The sequence below is a fragment of the Furipterus horrens genome, unplaced genomic scaffold (assembly GCF_987537825.1).
Source record: "Furipterus horrens unplaced genomic scaffold, mFurHor1.1.pri manual_scaffold_1, whole genome shotgun sequence".
In the NCBI taxonomy this organism is placed as follows: domain Eukaryota; kingdom Metazoa; phylum Chordata; class Mammalia; order Chiroptera; family Furipteridae; genus Furipterus; species Furipterus horrens.
Window position 1 is genome coordinate 190,896,317 of NW_028327171.1, and position 22,790 is coordinate 190,919,106.

The following is a 22,790-nucleotide window of genomic DNA, read 5'->3' on the forward strand; positions in this document are numbered from 1 at the left end:
TGCCTGCCTCCGCCCCGCCCAGAGTTCCCAGGTTTCGGAGCTTCCGACGCAAGCTCTTAACCCCCAGGCCCACTTTTCACTTTGGAAGCAACCGCAGCGGCAGCGGGGTGGGGGGTTGGGGGGGGGGTTTGATATTTCTCCAGTTGCTTGCCCTTGGGAAACCTTTTTCTCAAAGAAGCACAACAAAATCAAATCCGGCCTAAAATAAGTTTCAACAATGACTTCATCTCCGTTTTGTTTGTTTTTTAAAGAAGATTCGCTTTGAAATAGAAATATTTTGAAGCATGCACTCTGTTTTACAGTTAAAAGTGTGTGGGGGGCGTGGATATGGAGAAAGAATGCAGTAGATACAGGGACAGGAAGAGCGACTAAGTCTCAGATCAAGGGAAGGAAAAACAAGACTTCTTGGAATAACATCCTCATGTGGTTTTCTCAGATACTGGTCTCTAGGACTAAAATTCATTGCCCTGCCTTATTGAGGCATGAAAGTAGATCATGAGTTTCAGGAAAATTAATGATTGCTACAGCTCTGATGTGTAAAATGATGAGGACAGAGCAGTGTGTATAGGTCTTGATGTTAGATATAATTTGTGTATGTTAACCCATCTTTCTTGCTGAGTGAGTGAAGTAGGCACTTTTTTGTAGCAGCCATTTTCATAAAACAAGTTTCATGAGGTAAAATGCAGTCTCTGAAATTAAATATTATTTTATTTAGGAAAGCTCTTTTTATCTGAATTGTACAGAGACCATAAGAAATCAATGAAAGGTTCTCAAACTCAATGACTTGACCTTGTTTATATTCCTACCAATTGCTGTAAAAGTAAAGGAAAACAAAATTTTTCCCCTAAAAGCCAAACAGGTAACTCTGCATAACTATACAATGCAAATATTTTTTTCAAGTAAGGTTAATTAATAAACTGCAGGACTTTTAAAGTTGCACACACTATAATAGAGCAAATACTGCTGTTTTAGATTGCAGTATTTATTCCAGAGCTCTGTAACAGATGAACATTGTTAAAACTCCAACATTAAGCAGAAGTCCTTAAGGACTCAGAATCAGAGGAAACCCATGTTGCTGGTATCCACTGAGGCTCCTTCTGAGCCTTCTGAACTGCAGACAACAACTGGGCACAAGCATCTTGCAAGTTGTCATTCACAATCACATTATCAAAAAACTGGCCAAACTGTGTCTCCATTTTTTTGGCCACATCCTCTATCTCTTGTAGATCTTCATCCTTTAGGAGAAGTAGAAAAAGACAAATACCACAAACTTAATGAGATGAGTAGAAATAATATGCAGTTTGTGCTGTTACATTAAGTTTCAAACTATTTATTTAAAAACCAGGTCAAATATATGTTCTCTATTTTAAGCCACAAAACTTATGTTTCTATCTTTAGTCTTACTAATGTCTCCGTGCCCAATGTTTTACAAAATTAAGTAATGGTTTGTAGACAGACCAATCCTCTCAACTTCCCATTTGAACTTAAATTATCTAAACACTTGAAGCTCTCAAACTATATATATACACAACATAAAACAAAAACAAAAAACAAACAAAAAAACAAATATAAATAAAACTAAAACATAAATTTCAAGTGAACATTTAAATAGATGTAATTGAAAAGAATTACATTATTTTGCATATACAAAATGGTCACTTTTAACATGAGAATGGTATGACATGGTTCTGTTGAACTAGGCATACCTAGATTACACTTTGTTTCATGATGACTCAATTTACCTATAATATTTCTACTATTGTGAAATGTTCATTTAGTGAAGGTCAATTTAATGCATTAAATTCATGCTATTATTTTAGTATTTGTCCATAACAATTGCAATAGTACAACTGTTGCCAATGCAGTCATAAATGGATAAATGTAGGCACTGAAATCTTGTGGCAGTACTCCTTTACAAGGAGTCCATGCTCATGATTCAAAAGTAATTTTGTTGTTTAGATTGCTATAAACATGAGAACATAATTTTAAATGCCCATGGACTCAGACCCAGAATATGTATCTAGGGACTCTGGCAACTGAAATGCAAATAGGAGAATCAAACTTTCATACAGCAATCATTGAAAAATATGAAGATAAAAATAATAAAGGATAATATAAAGATATCTCATGCTCACTTCAACAACACACATACTAAAATTGGAAAGATACAGAGGTTAGCATGGACCCTATGCATGGATGGGATGCAAATTTGTGACACATTTCACATGTTTAATTTTGACAAGATAAAAGGAGTTCTGGAGATATTTTTCACAATGTGAATATACTTAACACTATTAACCTTTACACTTAAAAATGGTTGAGATGGTAAGTTTTGTGTTTTATGTTTTTGTTTGTTTTTTACCACACATGAAATAAATGGATGTAATATCTTAATCAAGGCAATGGTTATCTGGGTATAAAAATTCCATTGAGGGGTACAGTTATGATTTATACACCTCACTGAATATATGTCATGACTTAAAATATTTAGTGAATTTAGTGAAAAAATTATACAAATAAAACTGGAAAAAATGCCTATTTTAGGAAGAGTTCACTGATTAATCCCACCTGGCTTGGCCCCTCTATTATTAGCATCATCATTAATAAAATATTTTATATTTAGAAATATGTATAAAGATATCTCAAGTTATAGATGAGACATATTCACTAATGCATTTTTATTCTTTTTAAAGATTTTATTTATTTATTTTTAGAGAGAGGATAAGGGAAAGAGAAAGAGAGGGGAAGAAACATCAGCTGGTTTCTTGTCATAGGCACCCTGACCAGGGACCATGCAACCCAGGCATTTTCCCTGACTTGGAATTGAACTAGAGACCTTTTACTTTGTGAGACAACACCCAACCAACTGAACCACACTGCTCAAGGCCACCAGAAGTATTTTCAAAGAAAACTCTCAAATGCTTTTGTAAAACAAATAATTCATTTTAAATAAAAATATCAGGCTTGTGTACACCCAGTTTCTGTGTGGGTTTGCAAACTGGGCAAGTTTGAGGGTCCTTTTTTTTTTTAAGGGCTAGACCCCCAAAACAGAAGAAAAGTGAAGAGTGGCATTATAGCAGTTATTACACTTTTTTAATATTTATAAATTATGTCCAGTAAAGATAAATTATAAGGGCATTATTCACTAGAAACAAAAATTATATTACTTAACAAAGGGATAGATACTATGGAAACAATACAGTAATTTTTGACTAGGAGGAAAAATACATTTATCCACTTCCTCTGTGTCTTACCTTGAACTTCATGTCCACAAAGTAGTCTGTTATGATCTTGGCATTTTTCCGAGATTGTTTCATACAACTCATGTTAGATGGCTTTATAAATATGACATAGGGCTTCAGTTCATGGGTTCGAGCCATTTGAATACCCTACACAGAAAAATTAAGTGCGTATTTCAAAACAGAAGTCTTAATTTCCTAGAGTCAACATGAATGTTTGCCAAATTTCTAAGACCAGAAATTAGCAATTATTTTTAGCCAAAGTATATTCTCATGTGCCCTCAAGTTCTCACCTCTAAAATAGAAACATTTTAATAATTAAGAGATGGGGTCCTAGAATCAGAATTTACTGCAAATCCTGACTCTTCCTCTTACTAGCCATGACACCCTTATTGAAATTTGGGAATAGGATTCTATATATTCTCTCACAGGACAAAGACCAAAACAGACTCTCAAGGTGGATCATCTCTTGCCATTGATACTACTGAAATCTTCACACTGAAACCAGCTTTGACCCAAGTAAGAACAAATTTATTGTCCTCTGATTTCCTGTAGCACACAAGATATGGGTATATTTTTTAAATGACTACAGAAAATACAAAAAAATTATAGAATTGGCTCAAAACACTAACTCAAAAAAAAATAAGCACCCTTATGTTCACTGCAGCATTATTTTTTTTTTTTTAGTATTGTTTTAGTTGCATTACATCATCTGGTTTTATTTTCTAATTTTTTTCACTGCAGCATTATTTACAATCACCAAGATATGGAAGTAGCTCAAGTATCCATCAGTAGATGAATGGATAAAACAACTATAGGACATTTACACAGTGGAATACTACTCGGCTGTAAAAAAAGAAGAAAATTTTACACTTTGTGACAGTGCAGATGGACATGGAGACTATTATGCTAAGTGGACTAAGCCAGTCAGAGAAAGTCAAGTACAATATGATTTCACTCATATGTGGAATCTAATGAACAAACTGAACTGACAAGGAAAATAGAGACAGACAGATGGAGAACAGGATGATGCTGGTGAGGAAGTTAGGGGGTGGAAGGACTGAGCAAAAAGGAAAAAGGGCTCTTGGACGTGGACAACAGTGTGGTGATTGCACGGGGGAGGGAGTATAAGGGGACTTAATGGTAATGAAAAAAATAAAATAAATTAAATTAAGAAAAACAATTGGTCCTACACCTTGAATTTTTTTTTAAAGAAATACAACTTTATTTTACTTTTTAATTCAGAAAACAGAAGCATTAAATTACTTTGCTTGAGTATGGGTGTGACAGAGAATCATCTTAAAACAACCCAATACTTGTTTAACTTAGCATACAAATTTTAGGTTCAAAATAACATTAATTACAGTTTATCTGCATTTATTTGTGAATTAAGGTAATATTTTCCACAGTCATTTAATCTTAAATGTTTAGGAATTTGAGAAAGAAGAAAACAGCACTGTCATTTTCAGTGAATTTGCTCAGAGCTTTTTAGAACCTAGCAACAGTCAACACCACGAGCCAAGTTCAACTTTTTGGCATTAAATTATTATTACAGAAGGAAAACATGCAGGTTACTGAGATTTAAACTACACTTAGGTCCTGAGTTGCTAAAACTCTTTTGCCATTCCTCAGTGCCTAACCACTACCCAATTTATATCAAGTAGAGACAACTTTAGGAGAACCACTTGGGACTCTGGGCCTCGTGGGTGCTTTTTGTGACTCTGTGCCTGGGTCCTCAGCCTTCGTCCCATTACCAAGGGCCCCAAGACACCACAACTCCTACTTCTCCAACAGCTGGGATGCTCACTGTGGGGCCCCGCCTCCAGGTGACACTTGTCAAAGAAAGGTTTTACTTTCACAATTTTTACTTTACAGAGTCAAAGAATCACTTGTGCTTTCCTTTGTCTGAATATACAATATGTTTGCTTTTTAAGTCATCTTAGAAAAAAGCATCCTTGAAAATGGGAAGGAGTGTCTTCGTGGCCTCCATCTGAGGGGCGCTGGTGGGGATAAGAGTCTTGAGTCTCTGCACGACATTCATTCCTTCGGTCACTCTGCCTGCCCTGCACCTGCCCACTGGACAGGGATCTGTCCAAGGCCCAACACAGCATCGGAAGGAGGCAGCTGGTGGACAGAGATCTAACATCCTGGGCTCTCAGGCTTTCCTGCGCCATGGGGACCAGGTGGTTTGTTTCTGAAGATCTCCAGCTTGTAACAGTTGCCTGCCCTCACTCTTGACCAGAACTCATTTGACTCAGTTTCTGTTCCTTGAATTCTGGTGAGGCTTGCCTCTAGGAGCCCTGAGGATCTTAGCTACCAGGAAGGGTTACGGGTGGTAGAATCTCTGGTACGATGTAATGACAGGTTGTGGGCCCCAAGCCACCAGCAGAAGAATCTATCTGCTCAAGGTTCGATGAACAAGCTACCTGGGCACCAGGCAAACAGCCTGGGGCAACATGATCCCAACATCAGGACACCCTTACATTTGTAAAAGCCCTATTCACAGCACACCCCGCGTGGCTGTTCAGTCATCGCAGAGATTACAAATACATCGCACTTTTCATGGCCTCCCTCTGCCACCACAGGTAGTGACATGTAACGGTATAACGTATCTTTAATAGTCCGTAATGATGCAGGGGGCGCGCGCGCGCGCGCATACACACACGCATCTCTTTATCGCCCACACTGGAATTCACCTTCCTGAAAAACAGATTTCCTTTCAGAAGACAACCCACTTGTCTTTTGCTGTTACTATGAAAAGTCACCGTCAAGATCTCTTAAGAATTGATGTGCAAAAAGAATCAGAATGGATATCAGTGGCAGCTGCTGTTCATTCCAGCGTCACTTCACCCAGGGAGAAGATGATGTTTAGATAATCTTCAAGTCAGTCGGTGAATTTGAGAGGATGAGAGGACAGATTAAAAGCTAGGAAACAGCTCATGCCCTCTGGGCTCACCCACACGGAACCAACTCCTCATCCCCAGCCTGGGACTCTAACCCTGCTGGCTATCACTTTTTCCCTCGTTTCTCTGCAGACCCACACAGTGTCACACACGCTGGTGACAGGCTGAGAATCTGAGGTTAGCAGCGGGCGTGGAGCGAAGGGTACAGTGCTATTTCTGTGAAAGCGTGTTCCATGTCGTTTGGTGCATGGACACCCCTCTCTGGTTAACAGACCAGGGAGCAAGCCTGACCCAGAACAGTGTCTCTAGGAAAGATTGCACTCGACCGAGGCTGCGCACACTCGTTGATGAGGTTCTCATGCTGACCCTCAGTCATCCGCATAGCCCTTAGCCTGCTCCTCTGGTTAGTGGAATTTCTCGTTGGAAATCACCTTTGGTGGCAGTTTATAAGCCATAAAAATAAAAATAAAAATAAAAATAAAAATCCAGTCTTACAACTCTATTGCCTCATTTTGGAATAAAAACTGTTTGCCAAGTGGCTTTTGGTTAGGCTGCTGAGGTAGGTGTCCCCTCCTGCAGGCTGTGACCCCCACCCCACCCACCGTGGCACACGGCTCCAGCATATAGTACAAAGAACCTCACCATTTCATCGCCATATAACCTTATTCAAACAATGCTGATTTTAAAAGAATTTAAACAGAGAGACATAGTCAAGTGCATGTTATTTGGAAACAGAGGCTCTACCTTGCTGGCGCAAATGGAGGAAAGCTCTCTGAAATGCCTCTGCTGTCACCTGGTCTCTGACCGAGAAGCCGCCATACCTGCTTCCAAGTCTGTCCTCATGGTGGCCCAGGGCAGCTACATTTCTGAGGTGTGTGTGTGTTTACTGCGGGCTGGAAACACTGCAGCAGCTTCCAAATAATTTCTGTTCAAGGAGTCAAACTTTTCAGGTGAAGTTTTATTCATATTTTCACATTCTTCTATTTCAAACTGGGATAATTCAAAAAACACAACAAAACAGGCACCCGGTGCTTGGGTTTTACTTAATATCATTTCGGCGGCCAAGAGCTAGCTGGGAATCCACAGTCAGGACAGAGCTATGTGGCCCCTGGCGCACCAGGATCTGCATCCTTCTAGCCCTGCCCTGCAAGGACCTAAGTCAAGGGACCCCAGGAAGAAGAGCTGGGACTCAGGCCACTTACAGGCTTTTAGACCCCTCCTGAAATGAGCTTCTAGAACCAGCCACCTCTCATAAAGCGCTGGTGAGCGGTGAGCGGGTTCCTGCAGACTCCTAACTACTGGTCATCTTCTGTTTCACTTTCAACTTGTTCCAAAATCCTCTCCAGGGCCACTCTTCCCATGAAGAGGGTGGTGGCAAAATCACATTGGTACAAGCCTCTATTATAATAAATATGCTTCGGAAAATTTTTACTTTAAAATTCCTTGTAAAAGTCAGTCATTTCTACCGTAATCAATGTTGCTTTCTGACCTCGTTCAGCTCTCAGTTCCAGGCCTGTAGCTTTTAGTCTTGAGTGAGTAATTCTTTTTCCTTGCAGAAAGTCAAATTCTGGCTTACCCAGAACTGTTGGTTCCATTCTTGTGTTTCTTGTCTTAATTCTCTGAGCTTTTGTTGTGGTGGTAATTCATCTTCATGGATGTAAAAATTAATGAGATGAAGGTTTGAATATTTATCTGGGGTTCCTATCTAGTCAAGGACAGATTTCCTTGGAGGACCAAATTTGAAGAGAGGAGGGAGACAGCTCTTCCTCAGGGCCTTCCAGGCTGCCATGGTCTACCTCCTGGCTCTCAGCGCACCGCCAACATTGTATGTTCTTTATCTTATCTTAATTTGCTCACTCCTGCTTCATTTCCCATGTGGTCTTGGGGAGGTAGCTATAGAAGTGACAACACAGGAACCTCACCTCCTTGTGTAAAGCAACATCTGATTGTCTCCCGAAGAAATTATCTTGATGCCTTTGTGATCAAGGTCAAAGCAAGAGTCTAAGTTTTCTTTACAGCCAGCTACTCAGTTCTGTTTCTCTGTCTGAGAAAGTAGATTTCTTGTCCAACCAAAGACAAGCTATTGGTAATTGATCCTTTATATAACATCCTGGCCCTGAGATATGGGAAGTGGTCTTATCCTTTGAAGGCTAATAGAACAGAATAAAACCTATAGAATGTGTACACAATGGATGGCATACATTCATTACTTTGGGAAGATGGAAAACACTCCACTACAGACCCACCTGAGGCTCTAAGTCCATGATACAGATCTTCCTTTCCTCAAGGACAGTTTGAACAGCATCCACACTGGTGCCATACAAGTGGCCTTTGTACTCACCGTACTCAAGCATCCTGGAAGTGTGGGACAAAGAAAACAAAAACTCTTTCTACAAGCATTAGTACTAGTAACATGAAGATAAACCCCAGCAGAATGGAATGAAATATTGGACCTTGCTACCACAAAAACACTTAGGGGACATTTGACAAGATAAAAAAAATAGAGGTCTAGGACCATCATGATGACTTCTCCAAATTCTTGAAAATCTCCACTTCGCTTCTGCTCCCTCTCATAACCCGATGATTGGTGTACCAGTATTTCAATTTACATTTCCTTGGTTAATTCTTAAAAAACAAAAAGAAATTGCCTCCGAAGCTTTTGACAGCGCATAAACAGTGTAAAACAACCAGAGGCGAGAATCAGATTCTCAATGCCTGACTTACTTGTGACTACACACGAGGCTTTCAAATGTTTCCTTGGACACATAGTGGTACTCACGTCCATCCATTTCATAACTCTTTTTGGAACGAGTAGTGTCTGTCAAATAAAGTGAATTTTTAAAAAGATGTTAGAGTCTTCAAAATGTTTTGATTTATTATCAATATGCATTTGAATAAAAATGTCCAATCAAGATAAATGAATGAATATATAAACAGATAGATAAATAAAATGCTAGAACCAAAAAGAGGAAGTCTGAACTGGTAATGAGAAAGTAGTTCTCATATCATGGCGTGGACAAGAATACATTAGGCATTAAGCCAGGATAGGGAGGCCCTAAGGGAACACTTGCTCTAACTTCTAAATAAGTGAATTCTGTATGAACCCAAAAATGCCTAAGGGCTCCCAGTTAGCAATAACAGCAATGTCTTATGTTTATATAGTGCATTTCACAAGACTTCATTTCATCTCTCACACTCCTAGCTAGGTGAAGTGTTATTACCATAGTTACCTGAAGATTTTTAGAGAGCAACTAACTTTCTCACATACATAGACTAATGAAAAGCAAAGTTGAAAACAAGAACTTAGGGGTTCTGACTCTTTCCCAACTAATCTTTTCTATTAAATCAGATTGTCTCAGATTTGAAGTGGAGAAAGCCAAGGACAGTTTTCTGTCTTGCCCAGATGCACTAAAATACAAGTGAAATGGTGATTAGTTTTAGGGATCTCTAGAAGGGAAAAATCAGTGGAGTCTGAATTTAGACTAATTTGTTAATATGACCATTTTGATTATAGAGTCTTCAACTTAAATAGGACCCGGTATAAAACATAGGAGTTCATCAAATCCCTAAAAGGGATTCATTGTCTGCTTATCCATTTATTCAACTAAGATGTTCTGTGTGTCTGTATTTCAGCTATCATGCTATGTTCTCACAACACAAAGATGAGTAAGGCACAGTTCCAACTCTGTGTCCTATATGTGCTGTAGAGCTAGTCTTTTCATCTGCATTACAATAAATTGTTTTTATTCGTAAAAAAAATTTGTGTATTTGCATTTGACAAAGTTTAAGGATAAAAAAGATCAACACCTGATCTGTAGCAGGAGCTTGAAACAGGTTCTAAATAATAAAAGGAGTTAAGGGCATTCAAGAGGCTCAAAAAGCAAACTTTATCTGGGGGTCATTTTCATTTTTTCTTTATTCATATCTCTCTTAAGATTCTTAGAGCTGTTACACTTATACCACTTCTCCCATAATTTTGTACTTAAAAAATTCTAATAAAACACAGTCATTCTCAGGTGATAATAAATTATGTTAATATAAACCTAAGATGACCCCTTCTCCTTGGCTTCTATTGGACTATATGTTATATGGTATGTTAGAGTCTGTGAATTGGTATTTACATAACCAGAGGTATTCATTTTAAGCTTAAAACCAATAAATTTAAAAAGTAAAATATGATCAACACTTTCTAACTTTGAATAATGGCAATCTATGCTCCTTATAATTAAAAAATAGGGCAAGGGAGGGAGAAAGGGAGAGAAACATCAATTAGTTGCCTCTCACATGTGTCCTGAATGAGGACCCACAACCTGGGCATATGCCCTGACAGGGAATTGAACCTATGTCCTTTTGCTTTGTGGAATGATGCCCAACCTACTGAGCCATTCTGGTCAAGGGTTGGTTGGTTTGTGTGTGTGTGTGTTTGTAGTTTTTGTTTTTGAGGTTAATGCCCATGTAAACAGTACTTGGAAAGCACAACCTATGCAGTGTGATCATAAGGCAACTTCTTTTTCTTTGCCTGTTACTGCCCTTCTGTGGAGCAAGACCTTCCCTTGGCCCTTGACAAAACCTAGCCATTCCCATGACTCTTCTGATTACTCTTAGGTTAAATTAAAAAATAAAAAATGTCCATCATCAGTTGTGCAACAAAACTCCATCTCAACTTAATAATTAAATTCCAACCCCATGTAATAATTAAAAGTATGAACTTCATTTATATTTTAGGCTTCCCCTCCCCACATCCTGCTCAGACATGCTATATTCAGGGAGCCCAAAGTCAGGAAAGGAAGTAAAATTCACTTCCTTCACTGCCACGGCATTCCTGCTGCTCCTTCTCGGTTCTATAACTCGCCATGGCTGGAGTGCAGAGAGAGAGCGAAGAGAGCAGGGCAGGACAATTACTACTTAACTGATGCTGGCTGCCATTGGCTCCTTTAGACTTGGTGGATGTTTACATCTGGCTCTTTCCTAGAGGGTGTTTGAGTAAGTTTGAAAACTCTACCAGTACCACACCACCGCTGCTGGCTACCTCAAATCCATCTCTATTCCAGCTAGTCGTTGTGATTCTTCCACACCCTGAGGGATTTGGGGGTCTGCTTTTGGCATCTTTCTGCTGAGACTCCCTCTTGGGCAGAAGCTAAGACAACCCCAAGGTGACCTTCTCCCACATTATCCACCCAGATCTGGTCCTTGGGAAACAGCATAACCCTTTTGCTCTGACAGACTCTGAAAGGGCAGCAGCTACTTCCCAAACTACAGCCATTGGTCACTTCCTCTAAGCTCTCATCCTTTAGATTTCGTTAGATATAATTTGACACCTGAATAGCAAGAAACACATATTAAGCTCTTTAAGTGGTTTCCATAAGTTTCTCTGTCTTGCCTTTATGTGAAGGGAAAGCACCCACAAGCTCTTCCCACCATGGATGGTATAATCATACTTATAAATTTATAAAACATTATGTATGCATATGTTTTAATTTTTAATTTAAAAAAAAAGTCAAGCACAGTGCCAGGAAGATAGTAAGTACTAAATGAACATCAGCTATTATTGATAAATATTAGTGTTCCTGACAGGTCATTTATATGACTATTAAGAAATGGAAAAAAAAGAGAAAGTCATCTTTCGATAGCTTAGTTTGTAAATCATTTCCCTTTATTAAAATTAATATAATTAGAAAATTTAAGAACTATCCCTCGTGTCTTATATTTTCACAACAAAGATGGTATGACATAACCAAGTGAGCTCAGTGCACCTTTAGACGCAAAGCAAGTTTTACCAAAACGTGAACTGCGATGAAAGAAAGACTAAACATACGCGGCACAGCACTTCGAAAATGGTTAGGATTCAGTTCAATAAGTTGTCTTCTCAATTCATTCACTCCAACACCAGAAGGTCCTAAACACAAACAGTCACATACAGAAATCAATAGATGTGAATAAATATAATTATGTGGTGAAATCATCATTTCAGTCTTCTACTAAAGAAACTTGAGAGCAAATGTTCTTCGGGAAATGACACAGCTTTCCCACTCATGAACTGGAACAATCCCAGAAGACTCCTGGGCATTTTCCTGGTAATCCCTGGAAGAATCCACCCTTCTTCAACATTCAGATGAGGTGGGGAATTGCCAGAACCTGTGACCTCAACAAACTTCTCCTGATGTTGGACCCTGAGTGAATTCTCTGGCTTCATTTCAGATCATCTGGGACAACCTGCCTTTCCTCTTCAAATGAAATTTCTATCATGTCACATCCCAGAAATCAGGCTCCACAGTGACAGGTCTTGTGACATACAGAGTCAGGGGCACATTTCCTAACAGGCATGTGCCACTGGAGACAGGGCTGACCTCATGGGGATAGAACCTGTGCAGTTACACAAAGCCAATGCTTGGATACTGCACTTGGTAAAATACTCTTCTTTTGCCACACTGAACTTCCTACTAATTTTTGAATAAGGCGCCCTTGCATTTTCATTTTGCACTTGTGCCCTGCAAATTCTGCAGCTGGTCCTGGCTGTAAGCCATGCTGTTTGCTCTATGGGGATCTGCCTTGCTCACAGCTGGAACGCGCAGAGAAGACGGCAGTAAGGCGGAGGTTACTACTGCCGCGGGAACCAGCTGTGGAGAGATACTGGTCACAAAAGCTGGCCGCCCAGCACTGTATCTGCCTTGTTCTTTAGCACCAACGATAGAGTCCAGGACTTTTTTTTTTAACACTTTTCTAAAGGAGGTGCTTACAAATATCTTAGAAAAATAGCTCTTAAGGACTTGTTTTCTGATAGAGACTAATGATCCAATCTGGGAGAACACTCATCTATGCTTATAGAACAAATTCTAAACAGGCAAGAAAAAAATCTGTTATAATCTCATCACAATAGAACTTGCTATACAAATTCAAATACACTATGGCATATCACATTCAACTGTAGGCAATAAAAGGATGACAACAATAATGCTTCATTTATAAACACACACTTAACGCAGGTTTTATTTTTTTAAAGGTGTTTATGTGGCAGTCCATAAATAGTTCTACTTTCACCACTACACCCAATGCAAGACTAGCGAGTTGAGAAGGAAAACGTCACTGTGGATGGGGAGAGACACAGCCGGCCCGGACGTACCCACGAGCACGATGAGGCGGTGCCTGTCCGCAGGGTGGCGCTGGTACCTCACCACCTCCTCGTAAGGGGCACCCCCGGCCCCGCTGCAGCTGCTGGCACGGCACACCCTGGCGCGCAGCTGGCTAAGGTGGGACTTCCTGCGACAAAGGCGCATGCTGCGGCGAAAACCAGCTGGGGAGGGTAGAAACGCAGAGAACATTAGATACAGAGCAGGAGAGGTTCCTTCCCGCTTCAAACCTGGTGCAGTACGCAGTGGCTGCGATTCCAAAGTGTTAACACAGTCATGTCTGTCTGAGGGTAGACGAGAGGAAGCAACGTGAAGCAAAAATAACAAAAAGCCCCATATGTTGTTACCTGTAAGTGGCACCCAGTGCCCACTATGTGCCAGGCACTGTACCAGGTGCGGATCATATAATGAGCAACTAAACAAAGCCCATTGCCTCATGAAATTTTCATTTTCTGGAGGAGGAGAGACCAAAATCAATGACAACAAAAATGTGTTTAGAGAAGGATTAGTGGATAGAAAGTTGATGAGGTGCTTCTCAGGTGGGTGGTTAAGTGTCTGAAAAGGTAACATTGAGCAGGTGCCTGGATGAAATAATGGGGCCAGCTGAGGAGACTTTGTCGGGTGGGGAGCAGTCCAGGCTGAGGGAACAGCAACTGCAAAGGTGCGGAGCAAGGAGTGTGCTTGAAGCGCTTGAGGAAAGTGTGGTGTGGAGGCCTGTGTAGCTGTTGGCAGTGAGCAGTAGGGATGGTGGTAGGACATGGGGAGGTCACACAGGGCCTCAGTCCAATGTTGGATTGTGGTCGAGGTGGGATGGGAAGTCATTGGATGGTCAAGAGATGGGTGTGACATGATTTGATTCATGTTTCTGAAGATTTCCTCTGGTTACTGAAGGGGGATGTAAACTGTAGGCACAGTAGATGTTGACTCAGGGGACAGTAGTTAGGGGGCTACTCCCAGATGAGGGGGGCTAGAGGCTCGGGCCAGGGTGGAAACAGTGGAGCAGGCATATTACATTCTGAAGATGGAAACACTAAGACACAGACAGTTTAAGTGGTTGCTCACATCTGTGTGATCAGTGGCAGAGCTGGGTATTTTAGTCTTGATTTCCAAATGCCCAGAATCCTGCTTAATCTGCCTACCCAAGCAGAGGGCTTTCTGGTAATTCCAAAGCTGTTCCCAGGTCCTCTCAATAGATAGAACTAGGAACTATATGTGTATATCACACACACACACACACACACACACACACACACACACATCTACATTTTTATCTACATATGTTAAAACCAGTTCACACCAATACCTCCAATGCCAATTCAACACCATGGGTTTCATTTTGCCATGCCCCACACCCTCCTTTAGTATGTGTAACTCTCTCTCACAAAGAAAACTGGCACTTAGAAACCTCAATACATTGACTTATTGTATCAATGAAGAGCCCCGTGCTGGATGGGGGCAGCTGTCTAGTGTCAGCAGCCTGGCAGAAAGTATCAGAGCCCAAGCTGGGTGAGGAGGGCATCTTTGCAGCGGCTTTGAGGTGTCAGGGCCGAAGTGGCGGCAGCTGCCTCCTCACTCCACCCTGCCCCGACAACCAGTGCCAGGCCACTGTCGTCCCTGCGTAGATGCCCTGCTCCCCCCGCTCAGGCTCTGATGCCTCACCCCAGCCTGCTTCTTTCCCCCACTTTGTGCAGATGTCTATCCTGTTCAGCCTACCTGATGGCTTGGTGATGAACTATTCTGGAATGGATGCAGAAAGGTGGCCTGTGTTTTGCTTTTAAACATCTCCCATGATTCCAAGGTGCACCGCGTCTGGGCACCAACATTGTACTTGGCAACCCCTGCAGGCCCGCCTCTCCCCGACCATCTCACAGAGGAGGAAGGCCAGCACAGTTTTAAATGAGTGGTGCCTAGTCCTGCAGAAAGCTCTGCCCAGCTGACAGATTATGAAAAGGTGGCCCTAAAAACCAAGTCTTGTGGTCAGAAAATTGTTTTTTTTAGAGTTAGATACATATGTTATGGAACTGTCTGAAAGAAAAGAAAAGATTTATATTTGATAAATAATTAAGAAATATCCAGTGGAAACCACATGAAGAACAATAAGTAATCAACATGTCACAATATAGAGCCCCCCCCCCCAAAATGTAAAGGGAAACCAGAACAAGAAAGAAGTTTGGAAATGGCCATCAGCAAAACAAGCTTTCAGAAGAATGTTGAGCTGGTATGAATATAACTTAGGAAGTGATGAAGACCCACCTCTTATTAATCCACACCTACCGATAAAGAACTTCTGTCCGTAGCCAACAAATTCCTCCATGTCTGGAACACAGAGAATGGCAGGAGCAGAATAGATGGAGAAGGAGGAGAAGCTTACTTAGAAAGATGCATAAAACTATCTCCAAATCTCAGCGACACTATTTCAGGAGATGGCAGCACAGCTGTATAAGCCTTGAGTGACTCATTGAAGAATGTCCTAAGCACTTTCCAACCTATCACATGCGCCAGACTATACGGAGACACTCTTCAGAACTTTAGCAATACACTGAATATGTTCTGCCTAGCATGGTTAGGAACAAAAGCCTATTTTAGGCTTATATAAAGTTATAAGAAATATATTAAATTATTGTAAAAACTTGAAAATTGGCTATACATTTTTAAACATGCTCAAAGTAGACTGGCTTTGGCTTTAACTTGCAGATATGAATTTCTGTAGGTCCTATAATTCACCTCTTTGTTAGAGATGGGTTTTTATTTTCTCCCTTATAGAATAAGTTTATTCTGTATAATTCATATTTGCTCTACAGCTACCAATTATTTCTCACTGTCCAAGAATGTGAGAGACAAAGAGTGAGGAAAACTGTGTCCAGTGGCTTTGAAACTCCTGTCTCTGCTTCCCTTGGGGACTCAGAAAAATTGTTATAATCTACAGAAAGAAATATTATAGAAATGCCATTTTCAAATTACTTTTTACTAAAAATGTTTCTCTTCATTTACACAACTCTGTTCTGATCATTGAAAAAATACATGAAGAGCATTTATTCACAGAAAGAACTGACACATACAATCTATCATCATTTTCTCTTAACCTTTGCTTTTATTTTTTAAAAAAAACACACCTTTAAAACATTAAATATAAGAAAAACACACCAATATCAATTCCATCCCTGGTAGAGTAAGCACATTTTTCTAACTGAAATATGTCAATAAATTTAAAAAGGAAATATTTACTTAGGGATATATTCATCAAGCTGAATTTCTTTGTTTATTTAAAAATATTTTCAATGAAACTGAATATTTCACCACTGATTTCACCCTTAAAACATCATGTATCTTAAGATTTATTCTGTCAAGCATTCACTTTGAGGCATTGAAAGATCTTAAACATAGCTTTATTTGGCTTACCCAGCAAATAAAAACAATTACCTTCTGAAAGTTCCTCTGGATATTTGGGTAAGTGTTAAAAAAAAAAAAAAAAGAACACATGAAAAAGTTAAGCCCTTGAGAAGATCAAGGCAGCCACCAAATAAGGACAAATGACAAAAGTGAGGCGTTAGTGTCACCCTTGGAGAAAGTTGTAACTTGTGTGATCCTGGCAAAACAGCACACAGGTGAGGGCCCAGAAACTCATGTGCCCTGACTCTGCTGCTCTGGGGAAAGTAACCTATTCAGCAAGCTGCTTATCTAGACTCTTCCTGAAGGCTTTTTATCCATGAAGACTCCTCTCTGCTTGGCAGGAAATGAGTCTTGAAAGAGAAAAATTATAGAAAGACAACTGATTTGGGCCTCCACTCCCCTTGTCCCCCAGAGGTCATACTGCTGCCTCCTGTGAAGTGGAGGAAGTGGACCAGGGCCCTGGGGCAGGTGCTGCAGCAGCCTCTGGCCTGAGCCTCCACGTTCCTTACCTCTCCCTGGGCCCATTCACACATTTCCCTTGAAGACAGGTGAAACTGAACATTCACATTTACTTGTATATGATAAGAGGAAGAGAGAAATCGCCTTAATTGAACTAGGGATAATATGCCAAAGCAGTCCTAGACTGATGAACTGGAGAAAATGGGAAAATATACACTTGAAAGGGGGTGAGTAATGCAAACATGCCCTAAAAGGTTGCCAGTTTTTCAAAACTATTCTGTTGGATCTATGTTGCTACTAATGATGTCAACATTATTTTGAGGGACAGACACTTGGTAATACTGTGTGTCATCAATAATAATAAATAACATATTAAAGAAAATAATTGATTCAATATTCATACCTCACTTTCCAGCTTATTTACTATTGGTATGGAGTAGACAGAATGTGTGGAATAAATTATTCAGTAATTGCAAGATGACGTCTGTTCAAATGTGTCTCTTCGTGATAACTGTCTTCTAAACCACCAGCCTTTTCATGTTAGTCTTATGAAAACTTATATAACTATTGTGTATTAAAGAACTACTCACTGATATTTGTAATGAGTTTTGTTCAGCAGGAAATTCAAAACATTATGCAGGACAGTATCATAGACTGTAGAATGTCTAGTGTTCCTGATTCCTACCAATTAAAGGCCAGTAGTTCCCATAATCAATTGACAACCAAAAATGTCCCCAGAGTTCCAAAATGGCCCTGATGGTTAAGGTGAAATTTACATCTCACAACTGAACTGTTGATGAATTTAAACAATTATTGTACCATATCCCTAAATATGTGTTTAAATTATACCAAGAATCTGAAATACTATGTACATTATAAAATCAGTACCAAATACTCATTTTTTTACTTACCAGATTCAAATGTTTCTTCATCTGTGGTTTTCCATGGAGGCAAAAACCCAAAAGTATCATATATTACTAGCCATACTGAATCTTTTTTTAAAACAGAGTAATTCCATGACCCTATGCCTTTGCACACACACACCAACTTTTAAATTTTCTTCCTAAATCAAGGCCAAGTCAGTGGTGTCTCTGTGGCTTATATAAACCTTAAATGAGATGTATGGTGTTAAGCAATTGGGCCATGATGACAAGCAGGGGTGCAGCAGGAGCTTAAAACAAACAAATACATTGAAATAGAAGAGAATAAATAAAATAAAAAAGAGGCTCAGAGGAGAGGGAAGGGTGGAATGTCAAGGAAGCTCCTTTAGGTTGTTGGATATTGCACAGCTTTGCTGCTAGAGGGTCTGTAGATGTAGGAGGGATGTGCCCCGCCTGAGGATTTGGAGCTCCATAAGCCAGAGAAGTGTGGGAAGGAGAATAAGTATATGAATGGTTTGATTGGGCTGGCTTGTTTAAGTGACTGGGAAAGATGACAAAACCCAACTTTCTAATCAGTTAAAACATTCTTAGACTTCTGGCCAAGATGACGACATAGACAGACAAGCTGTGTCTCCCTCCACAACTAAGAAGGAATACAACTACCTCAAAACTAAAGACAACCAGAAGTTCCAGAAAATCAAACTGCATGGGAGTCCAACAAACAAAGATATAAAGAAATACACATCCTAACAGATAGGAGGCACAGAACTGGGGCAGAGAGGACACGGTGTGGTGGTGGCAGCAGCAGGCTGGAGGAAAGCACAGTTGCACATTTTAAAAAGTCAGCAGGGACACCTGGGGAATGTTCCCAGCTCCTCACCAGACCATGCGGCTCATGGTCCCAGCACCGGGGAAAATCAAGCCTCATTGCTTTTGACCGTGTAAACCAGTGGGGGTTGGGGTGGAGGCAGAAACTGTCAGTCACTCAGCAGAGTCTGCTTGTTTAAAGGGCCCCCAGAGTCCTAGAGTGTCTGCAGACTCATCCACTCTGGGAACAACAGTTAGGGCAACAGCTAAAGAGATGCCAGTCCCATATGGAAGTGGGAGAAGTGCCTGGAAAAGGTGCGAGTGCTGGGCAGGCAGCATTGTTCCCTCTCAGACCCCTCCCCCACAACGTGGTGAAACAGGTCGCCCTGTACTGACAAATCCCTAAGGCTATATGCCCCTTACAGTGTAACAGGAGCAACAGCTCTATCTTAAAACACAGAGGGAAACACACACAGGAGACTTCCAGCCAAGATGGAGGCCTAGACTGACATGGTTCATCTCCCTCCACAACTAAGAAGGAATACAACTACTGCAAAACCAGAAATAACCAGAAGTTCCAGAAAATAAGTGGAAGTCCAACGTATGAAGTTATAAATAAGCAGTGCTTGTACGGACAGGTAGGAGGGACGAAGCCGGAGCAGAGAGGTCAAACTGTGCTGGCGGCGGCAGCTGTGGTGATGGTGGTGGGACAGTGGTAAGCACAGACACCTGTATTTAAGGGGAGGCGAGAAGCGCCTGGGGAGGACCCCTGGCTGCAGACCAGACCCATCAGCTCATGATTTCAACACTGGGGAAGGCAGATCCCCATTGCCTTGGACTGTGAGGCCTGCAGGGGGTGGGGATGGAGGAGGAGGCTCCTGGTCTCTCAGCAGAGAATGAATGGCAGGAATCCATCTTGGACCCCCATCCCCACAGAAAATGCCACAGCGTGGTGAGAAGGATTGCCTGGTTGTGACGAGTGCATGGGGCTCACCCCCTATAGCGTAGGAGGTGTGACAGCCCCACCCAGGAAGCAAAGGTAAACACAAAACTGTCAGGATGGCACAGATCATGATAGAGATCCAGGTGACGCAGCTGACCAGACAGCAAATATCTAATCTAAAGAGGCAGCAGATAGGAAATCTTTCTGAGGCACAGTTCAGAGCTTTGGTTATAAGAATGCTTACAGACCTAACAGCAGATCTTAAACAAGATGGGGAAGGAATGAAGGCTAGTCCTGCTGAAATGAACAAAAACACATATGAAACTAGTGGTGAGGGAAAGAAAACCAGGGATCAAATCAACAAATTGGAACATAAGGAAGGAACAGTCAACCAGTGCAGAAAGAGGAAACGAGAAGTGAGGAAAATGAGGAGAGGCTCAGAAACCTATGGGACAGCTATAAGTGGGCCAATATCCGAATCATAGGGTTGCCAGAAGGTGAAGAAGAAGAAATAGAAATTGAAAAATTATGTGGAAGAAAAAAAAGAAGTAGAACTATCCTAACTTGGGGAAGGAAATAGACTTACAGGTCCAGGAAGCACAGAGAGTTCCAAAAAAACTGGACCCAGGGAGAACCACACCAAGACACATTATAATCAAAATGTCAAAAATTAAGGATAAAGAGAGAATTTTAAAAGCAGCAAGAGAGAAGAAAAGAATTATGTACAAAGGGGTCCCAATAAGACTATCAGCTGATTTCTCAAAAGAAACTCCGCAGGCAAGAAGGGACTGGCAAGAAATATTCAAAGGAATGAAAAGAAAAAACCTACAACCACAATTACTCTATCTAGCAAAGCTGTTATTCAGAATAGAAGGGCAGAGAAAGTACTTTCAGGACAAAGTAAAACTGAAGGAGTTTATCAGATCCAAACCACTGTTATATGAAATGTTAAAGGGACTTGCTTAGGAGAAAGAAGATGAAAACTATGAACACTAAAATGAAAACTGTATCACAAGAACCAACAACAGAAGGTAGGGAACCAAAACAAAGGCAAACTAAGTAGGCAACGAGAGTGGGAAAAGAATTATAGGTATGGGGAACATTATGTGGGCAGGTCAGCAGGGAGACGGAAGGGGGAAAGGGAGAGAGATGGTACAGGAATTAAGAAGCATGGTAGGAAGGAGTAGAGTAGGCAGGAAGATGTTGAGAAGAACTATATGCACAACCAATGGGCATGGACTAAGGGGATGGGGACAACTTGAGAGAGGAAGGTCACTGGGTGGAGGGAAACAAAGGGAAAAGAAATTGGGACAACTGTAACAGCATAATCAATAAAGCATATTAAAAAAACACTAATTGTTTTAAAGAGATGCTGAGGATTCAGAAACTAGATTTTATATGCAGAACAACTTGAACTATATAGCAACATTAGCAATGCACACATTCTTGGGTCAGGCAATGCTGTATCTAAGGTATACTCACATGTGTGAAATGAAGTATTTATAAAGTTATTCATTGTAGCATTTTTTATAATAAAAAAGATTGGACATAACTCAAACATTTACCAATAAGTGACTGCATAAACACATAACTTATTTAGCCAAAAAGCTGTTTAAAAAATATGAGGTAGGTTTTTATGTACTAAGATGGACTCATCTCCAAGGTATATAATGTTAATCGTCGTCGGCAGCCGTCCGTCTCGAGAGACGATGGTGTAGCTTCTTAAGAGTCTATCTGCACCGCCAAGAATGGTTGTGCAGTCCGACTCGGGAGTGACACGGTATCTGTCTCCTCCCGTGTTGAATCGACATCTTGCGATGACGCTGGAGTGTCCTCTCCAGTGAAGCTGAAGCTACAGAGCCTGGGCAGGGTGATATGGAGGGTCTGCTGTTGCCCATGCAGCAGACCCCCCCTCTCTTCGCAGCTGAAGGGTCCAAGGGAAAGACGGAGTCAATACAGCTTGGCTTCAGGTGCGCCGCAGGAGTTGCCGGTGTTGACTACAACGTCAAACCGCCTTAGGGACTCCGGCTCCAGATTTTCTGTCGGGGTTTACTCCCTTAGCCTTTCCCCTGAAGAGGTATGCCGCAAGGCAGCGGAGGTTTTTTGGAGTCAGAGTTTTCCTTCTCTGATGTGCCCTGACTGGAAGATCGAACCAGCGACACTTAGCTCGCAGGCCGACGCTCAATCCACTGAGCCAAACCAGCCAGGGCTGTATATAATGTTAATACATTACTGCTTTTATATGCACAGAATACTATGTTTGGAGGGATTATGGAAGAACCTGGGAGCATTTATTGCCTCAAGAAAGAAAATGAGTAGGGCAGTGGGGAAAGAGGAACTTTTTACTGAATATCGTTTTGTAGTTTTTTAATTTGAAATATGTGCATGTGTTGCCTAATAAAAGTTTTAAATTAAAATTACTGAAAGAAAATGAATATTATTGAAAAAAATTTTAAAGTAGAATGTGTACTTGGAAAAATAAATATTAATATCAGCATTATTCTGTAGTTATTCTAGGAAGTATATGTGAATCTTTGAAATATCCACTATTTAAATATTTCATATTGTTCTTCAGTTTCTAAAAGCTTGTTTAGCTTGTCGTTAAAAACAAGACAATAGTCCCAAAATGGAGTCATGTATGCTAAGCCTCACATCACCCAAACTGTGACTTACCTTAATTAAAATTTGACCTCAGCTGACTGATAGACCCTGCCATCCCCTAAGGGAAAGTGACCTTGCTGTAACCAATCCACTCTTCACTTGTTCTCACTCCCTTTTGCCTGTGAAAGTCTTCTGTTTGGTGCACATCCTCAGGACCCCTTTCTATCTGCTAGATGACATGCTGACTGATTCATGAATTGTTTAATAAAGCCAGTAAGATCTCTAGCACTTACTCAGGGGAACTTTGCACCATAAAGACAAGACAAAGTCCAACTAGTCTCCCAACAAAACCCAAGTGATTTTTGAGCCAATCTTAGTTCTGCCACAAACCATAAAAAAAAAAAAAATCTTTTTCCAATTTACAAAAATATTAACTATAG

At 40.7% G+C, this 22,790-nt stretch overlaps 1 protein-coding gene and 1 non-coding gene across 2 annotated transcripts in view; one reads left to right on the forward strand and one right to left on the reverse strand.

The window, feature by feature from the left end:
- Positions 1-1,028: 1,028 nt before the first annotated feature.
- MPP4 (MAGUK p55 scaffold protein 4) overlaps positions 1,029-22,790 on the reverse strand; it is a 38,858-nt gene continuing 17,096 nt past the window's right edge. The window contains exons 13-21 of the mRNA XM_090288057.1: positions 18,030-18,050; positions 16,690-16,704; positions 15,544-15,585; positions 13,263-13,433; positions 11,958-12,038; positions 8,867-8,960; positions 8,389-8,497; positions 3,255-3,389; positions 1,029-1,235 (exon numbers count right to left, since the gene is read on the reverse strand). Coding sequence (XP_090144183.1) covers positions 1,029-1,235; positions 3,255-3,389; positions 8,389-8,497; positions 8,867-8,960; positions 11,958-12,038; positions 13,263-13,433; positions 15,544-15,585; positions 16,690-16,704; positions 18,030-18,050 — 875 coding nt within the window. The remainder of the gene's footprint in view (positions 1,236-3,254; positions 3,390-8,388; positions 8,498-8,866; positions 8,961-11,957; positions 12,039-13,262; positions 13,434-15,543; positions 15,586-16,689; positions 16,705-18,029; positions 18,051-22,790) is intronic.
- Positions 2,128-2,231, forward strand: LOC150022506 (U6 spliceosomal RNA). Its single transcript, XR_016513519.1, has one exon. It is a non-coding gene; the product is annotated as a U6 spliceosomal RNA (small nuclear RNA).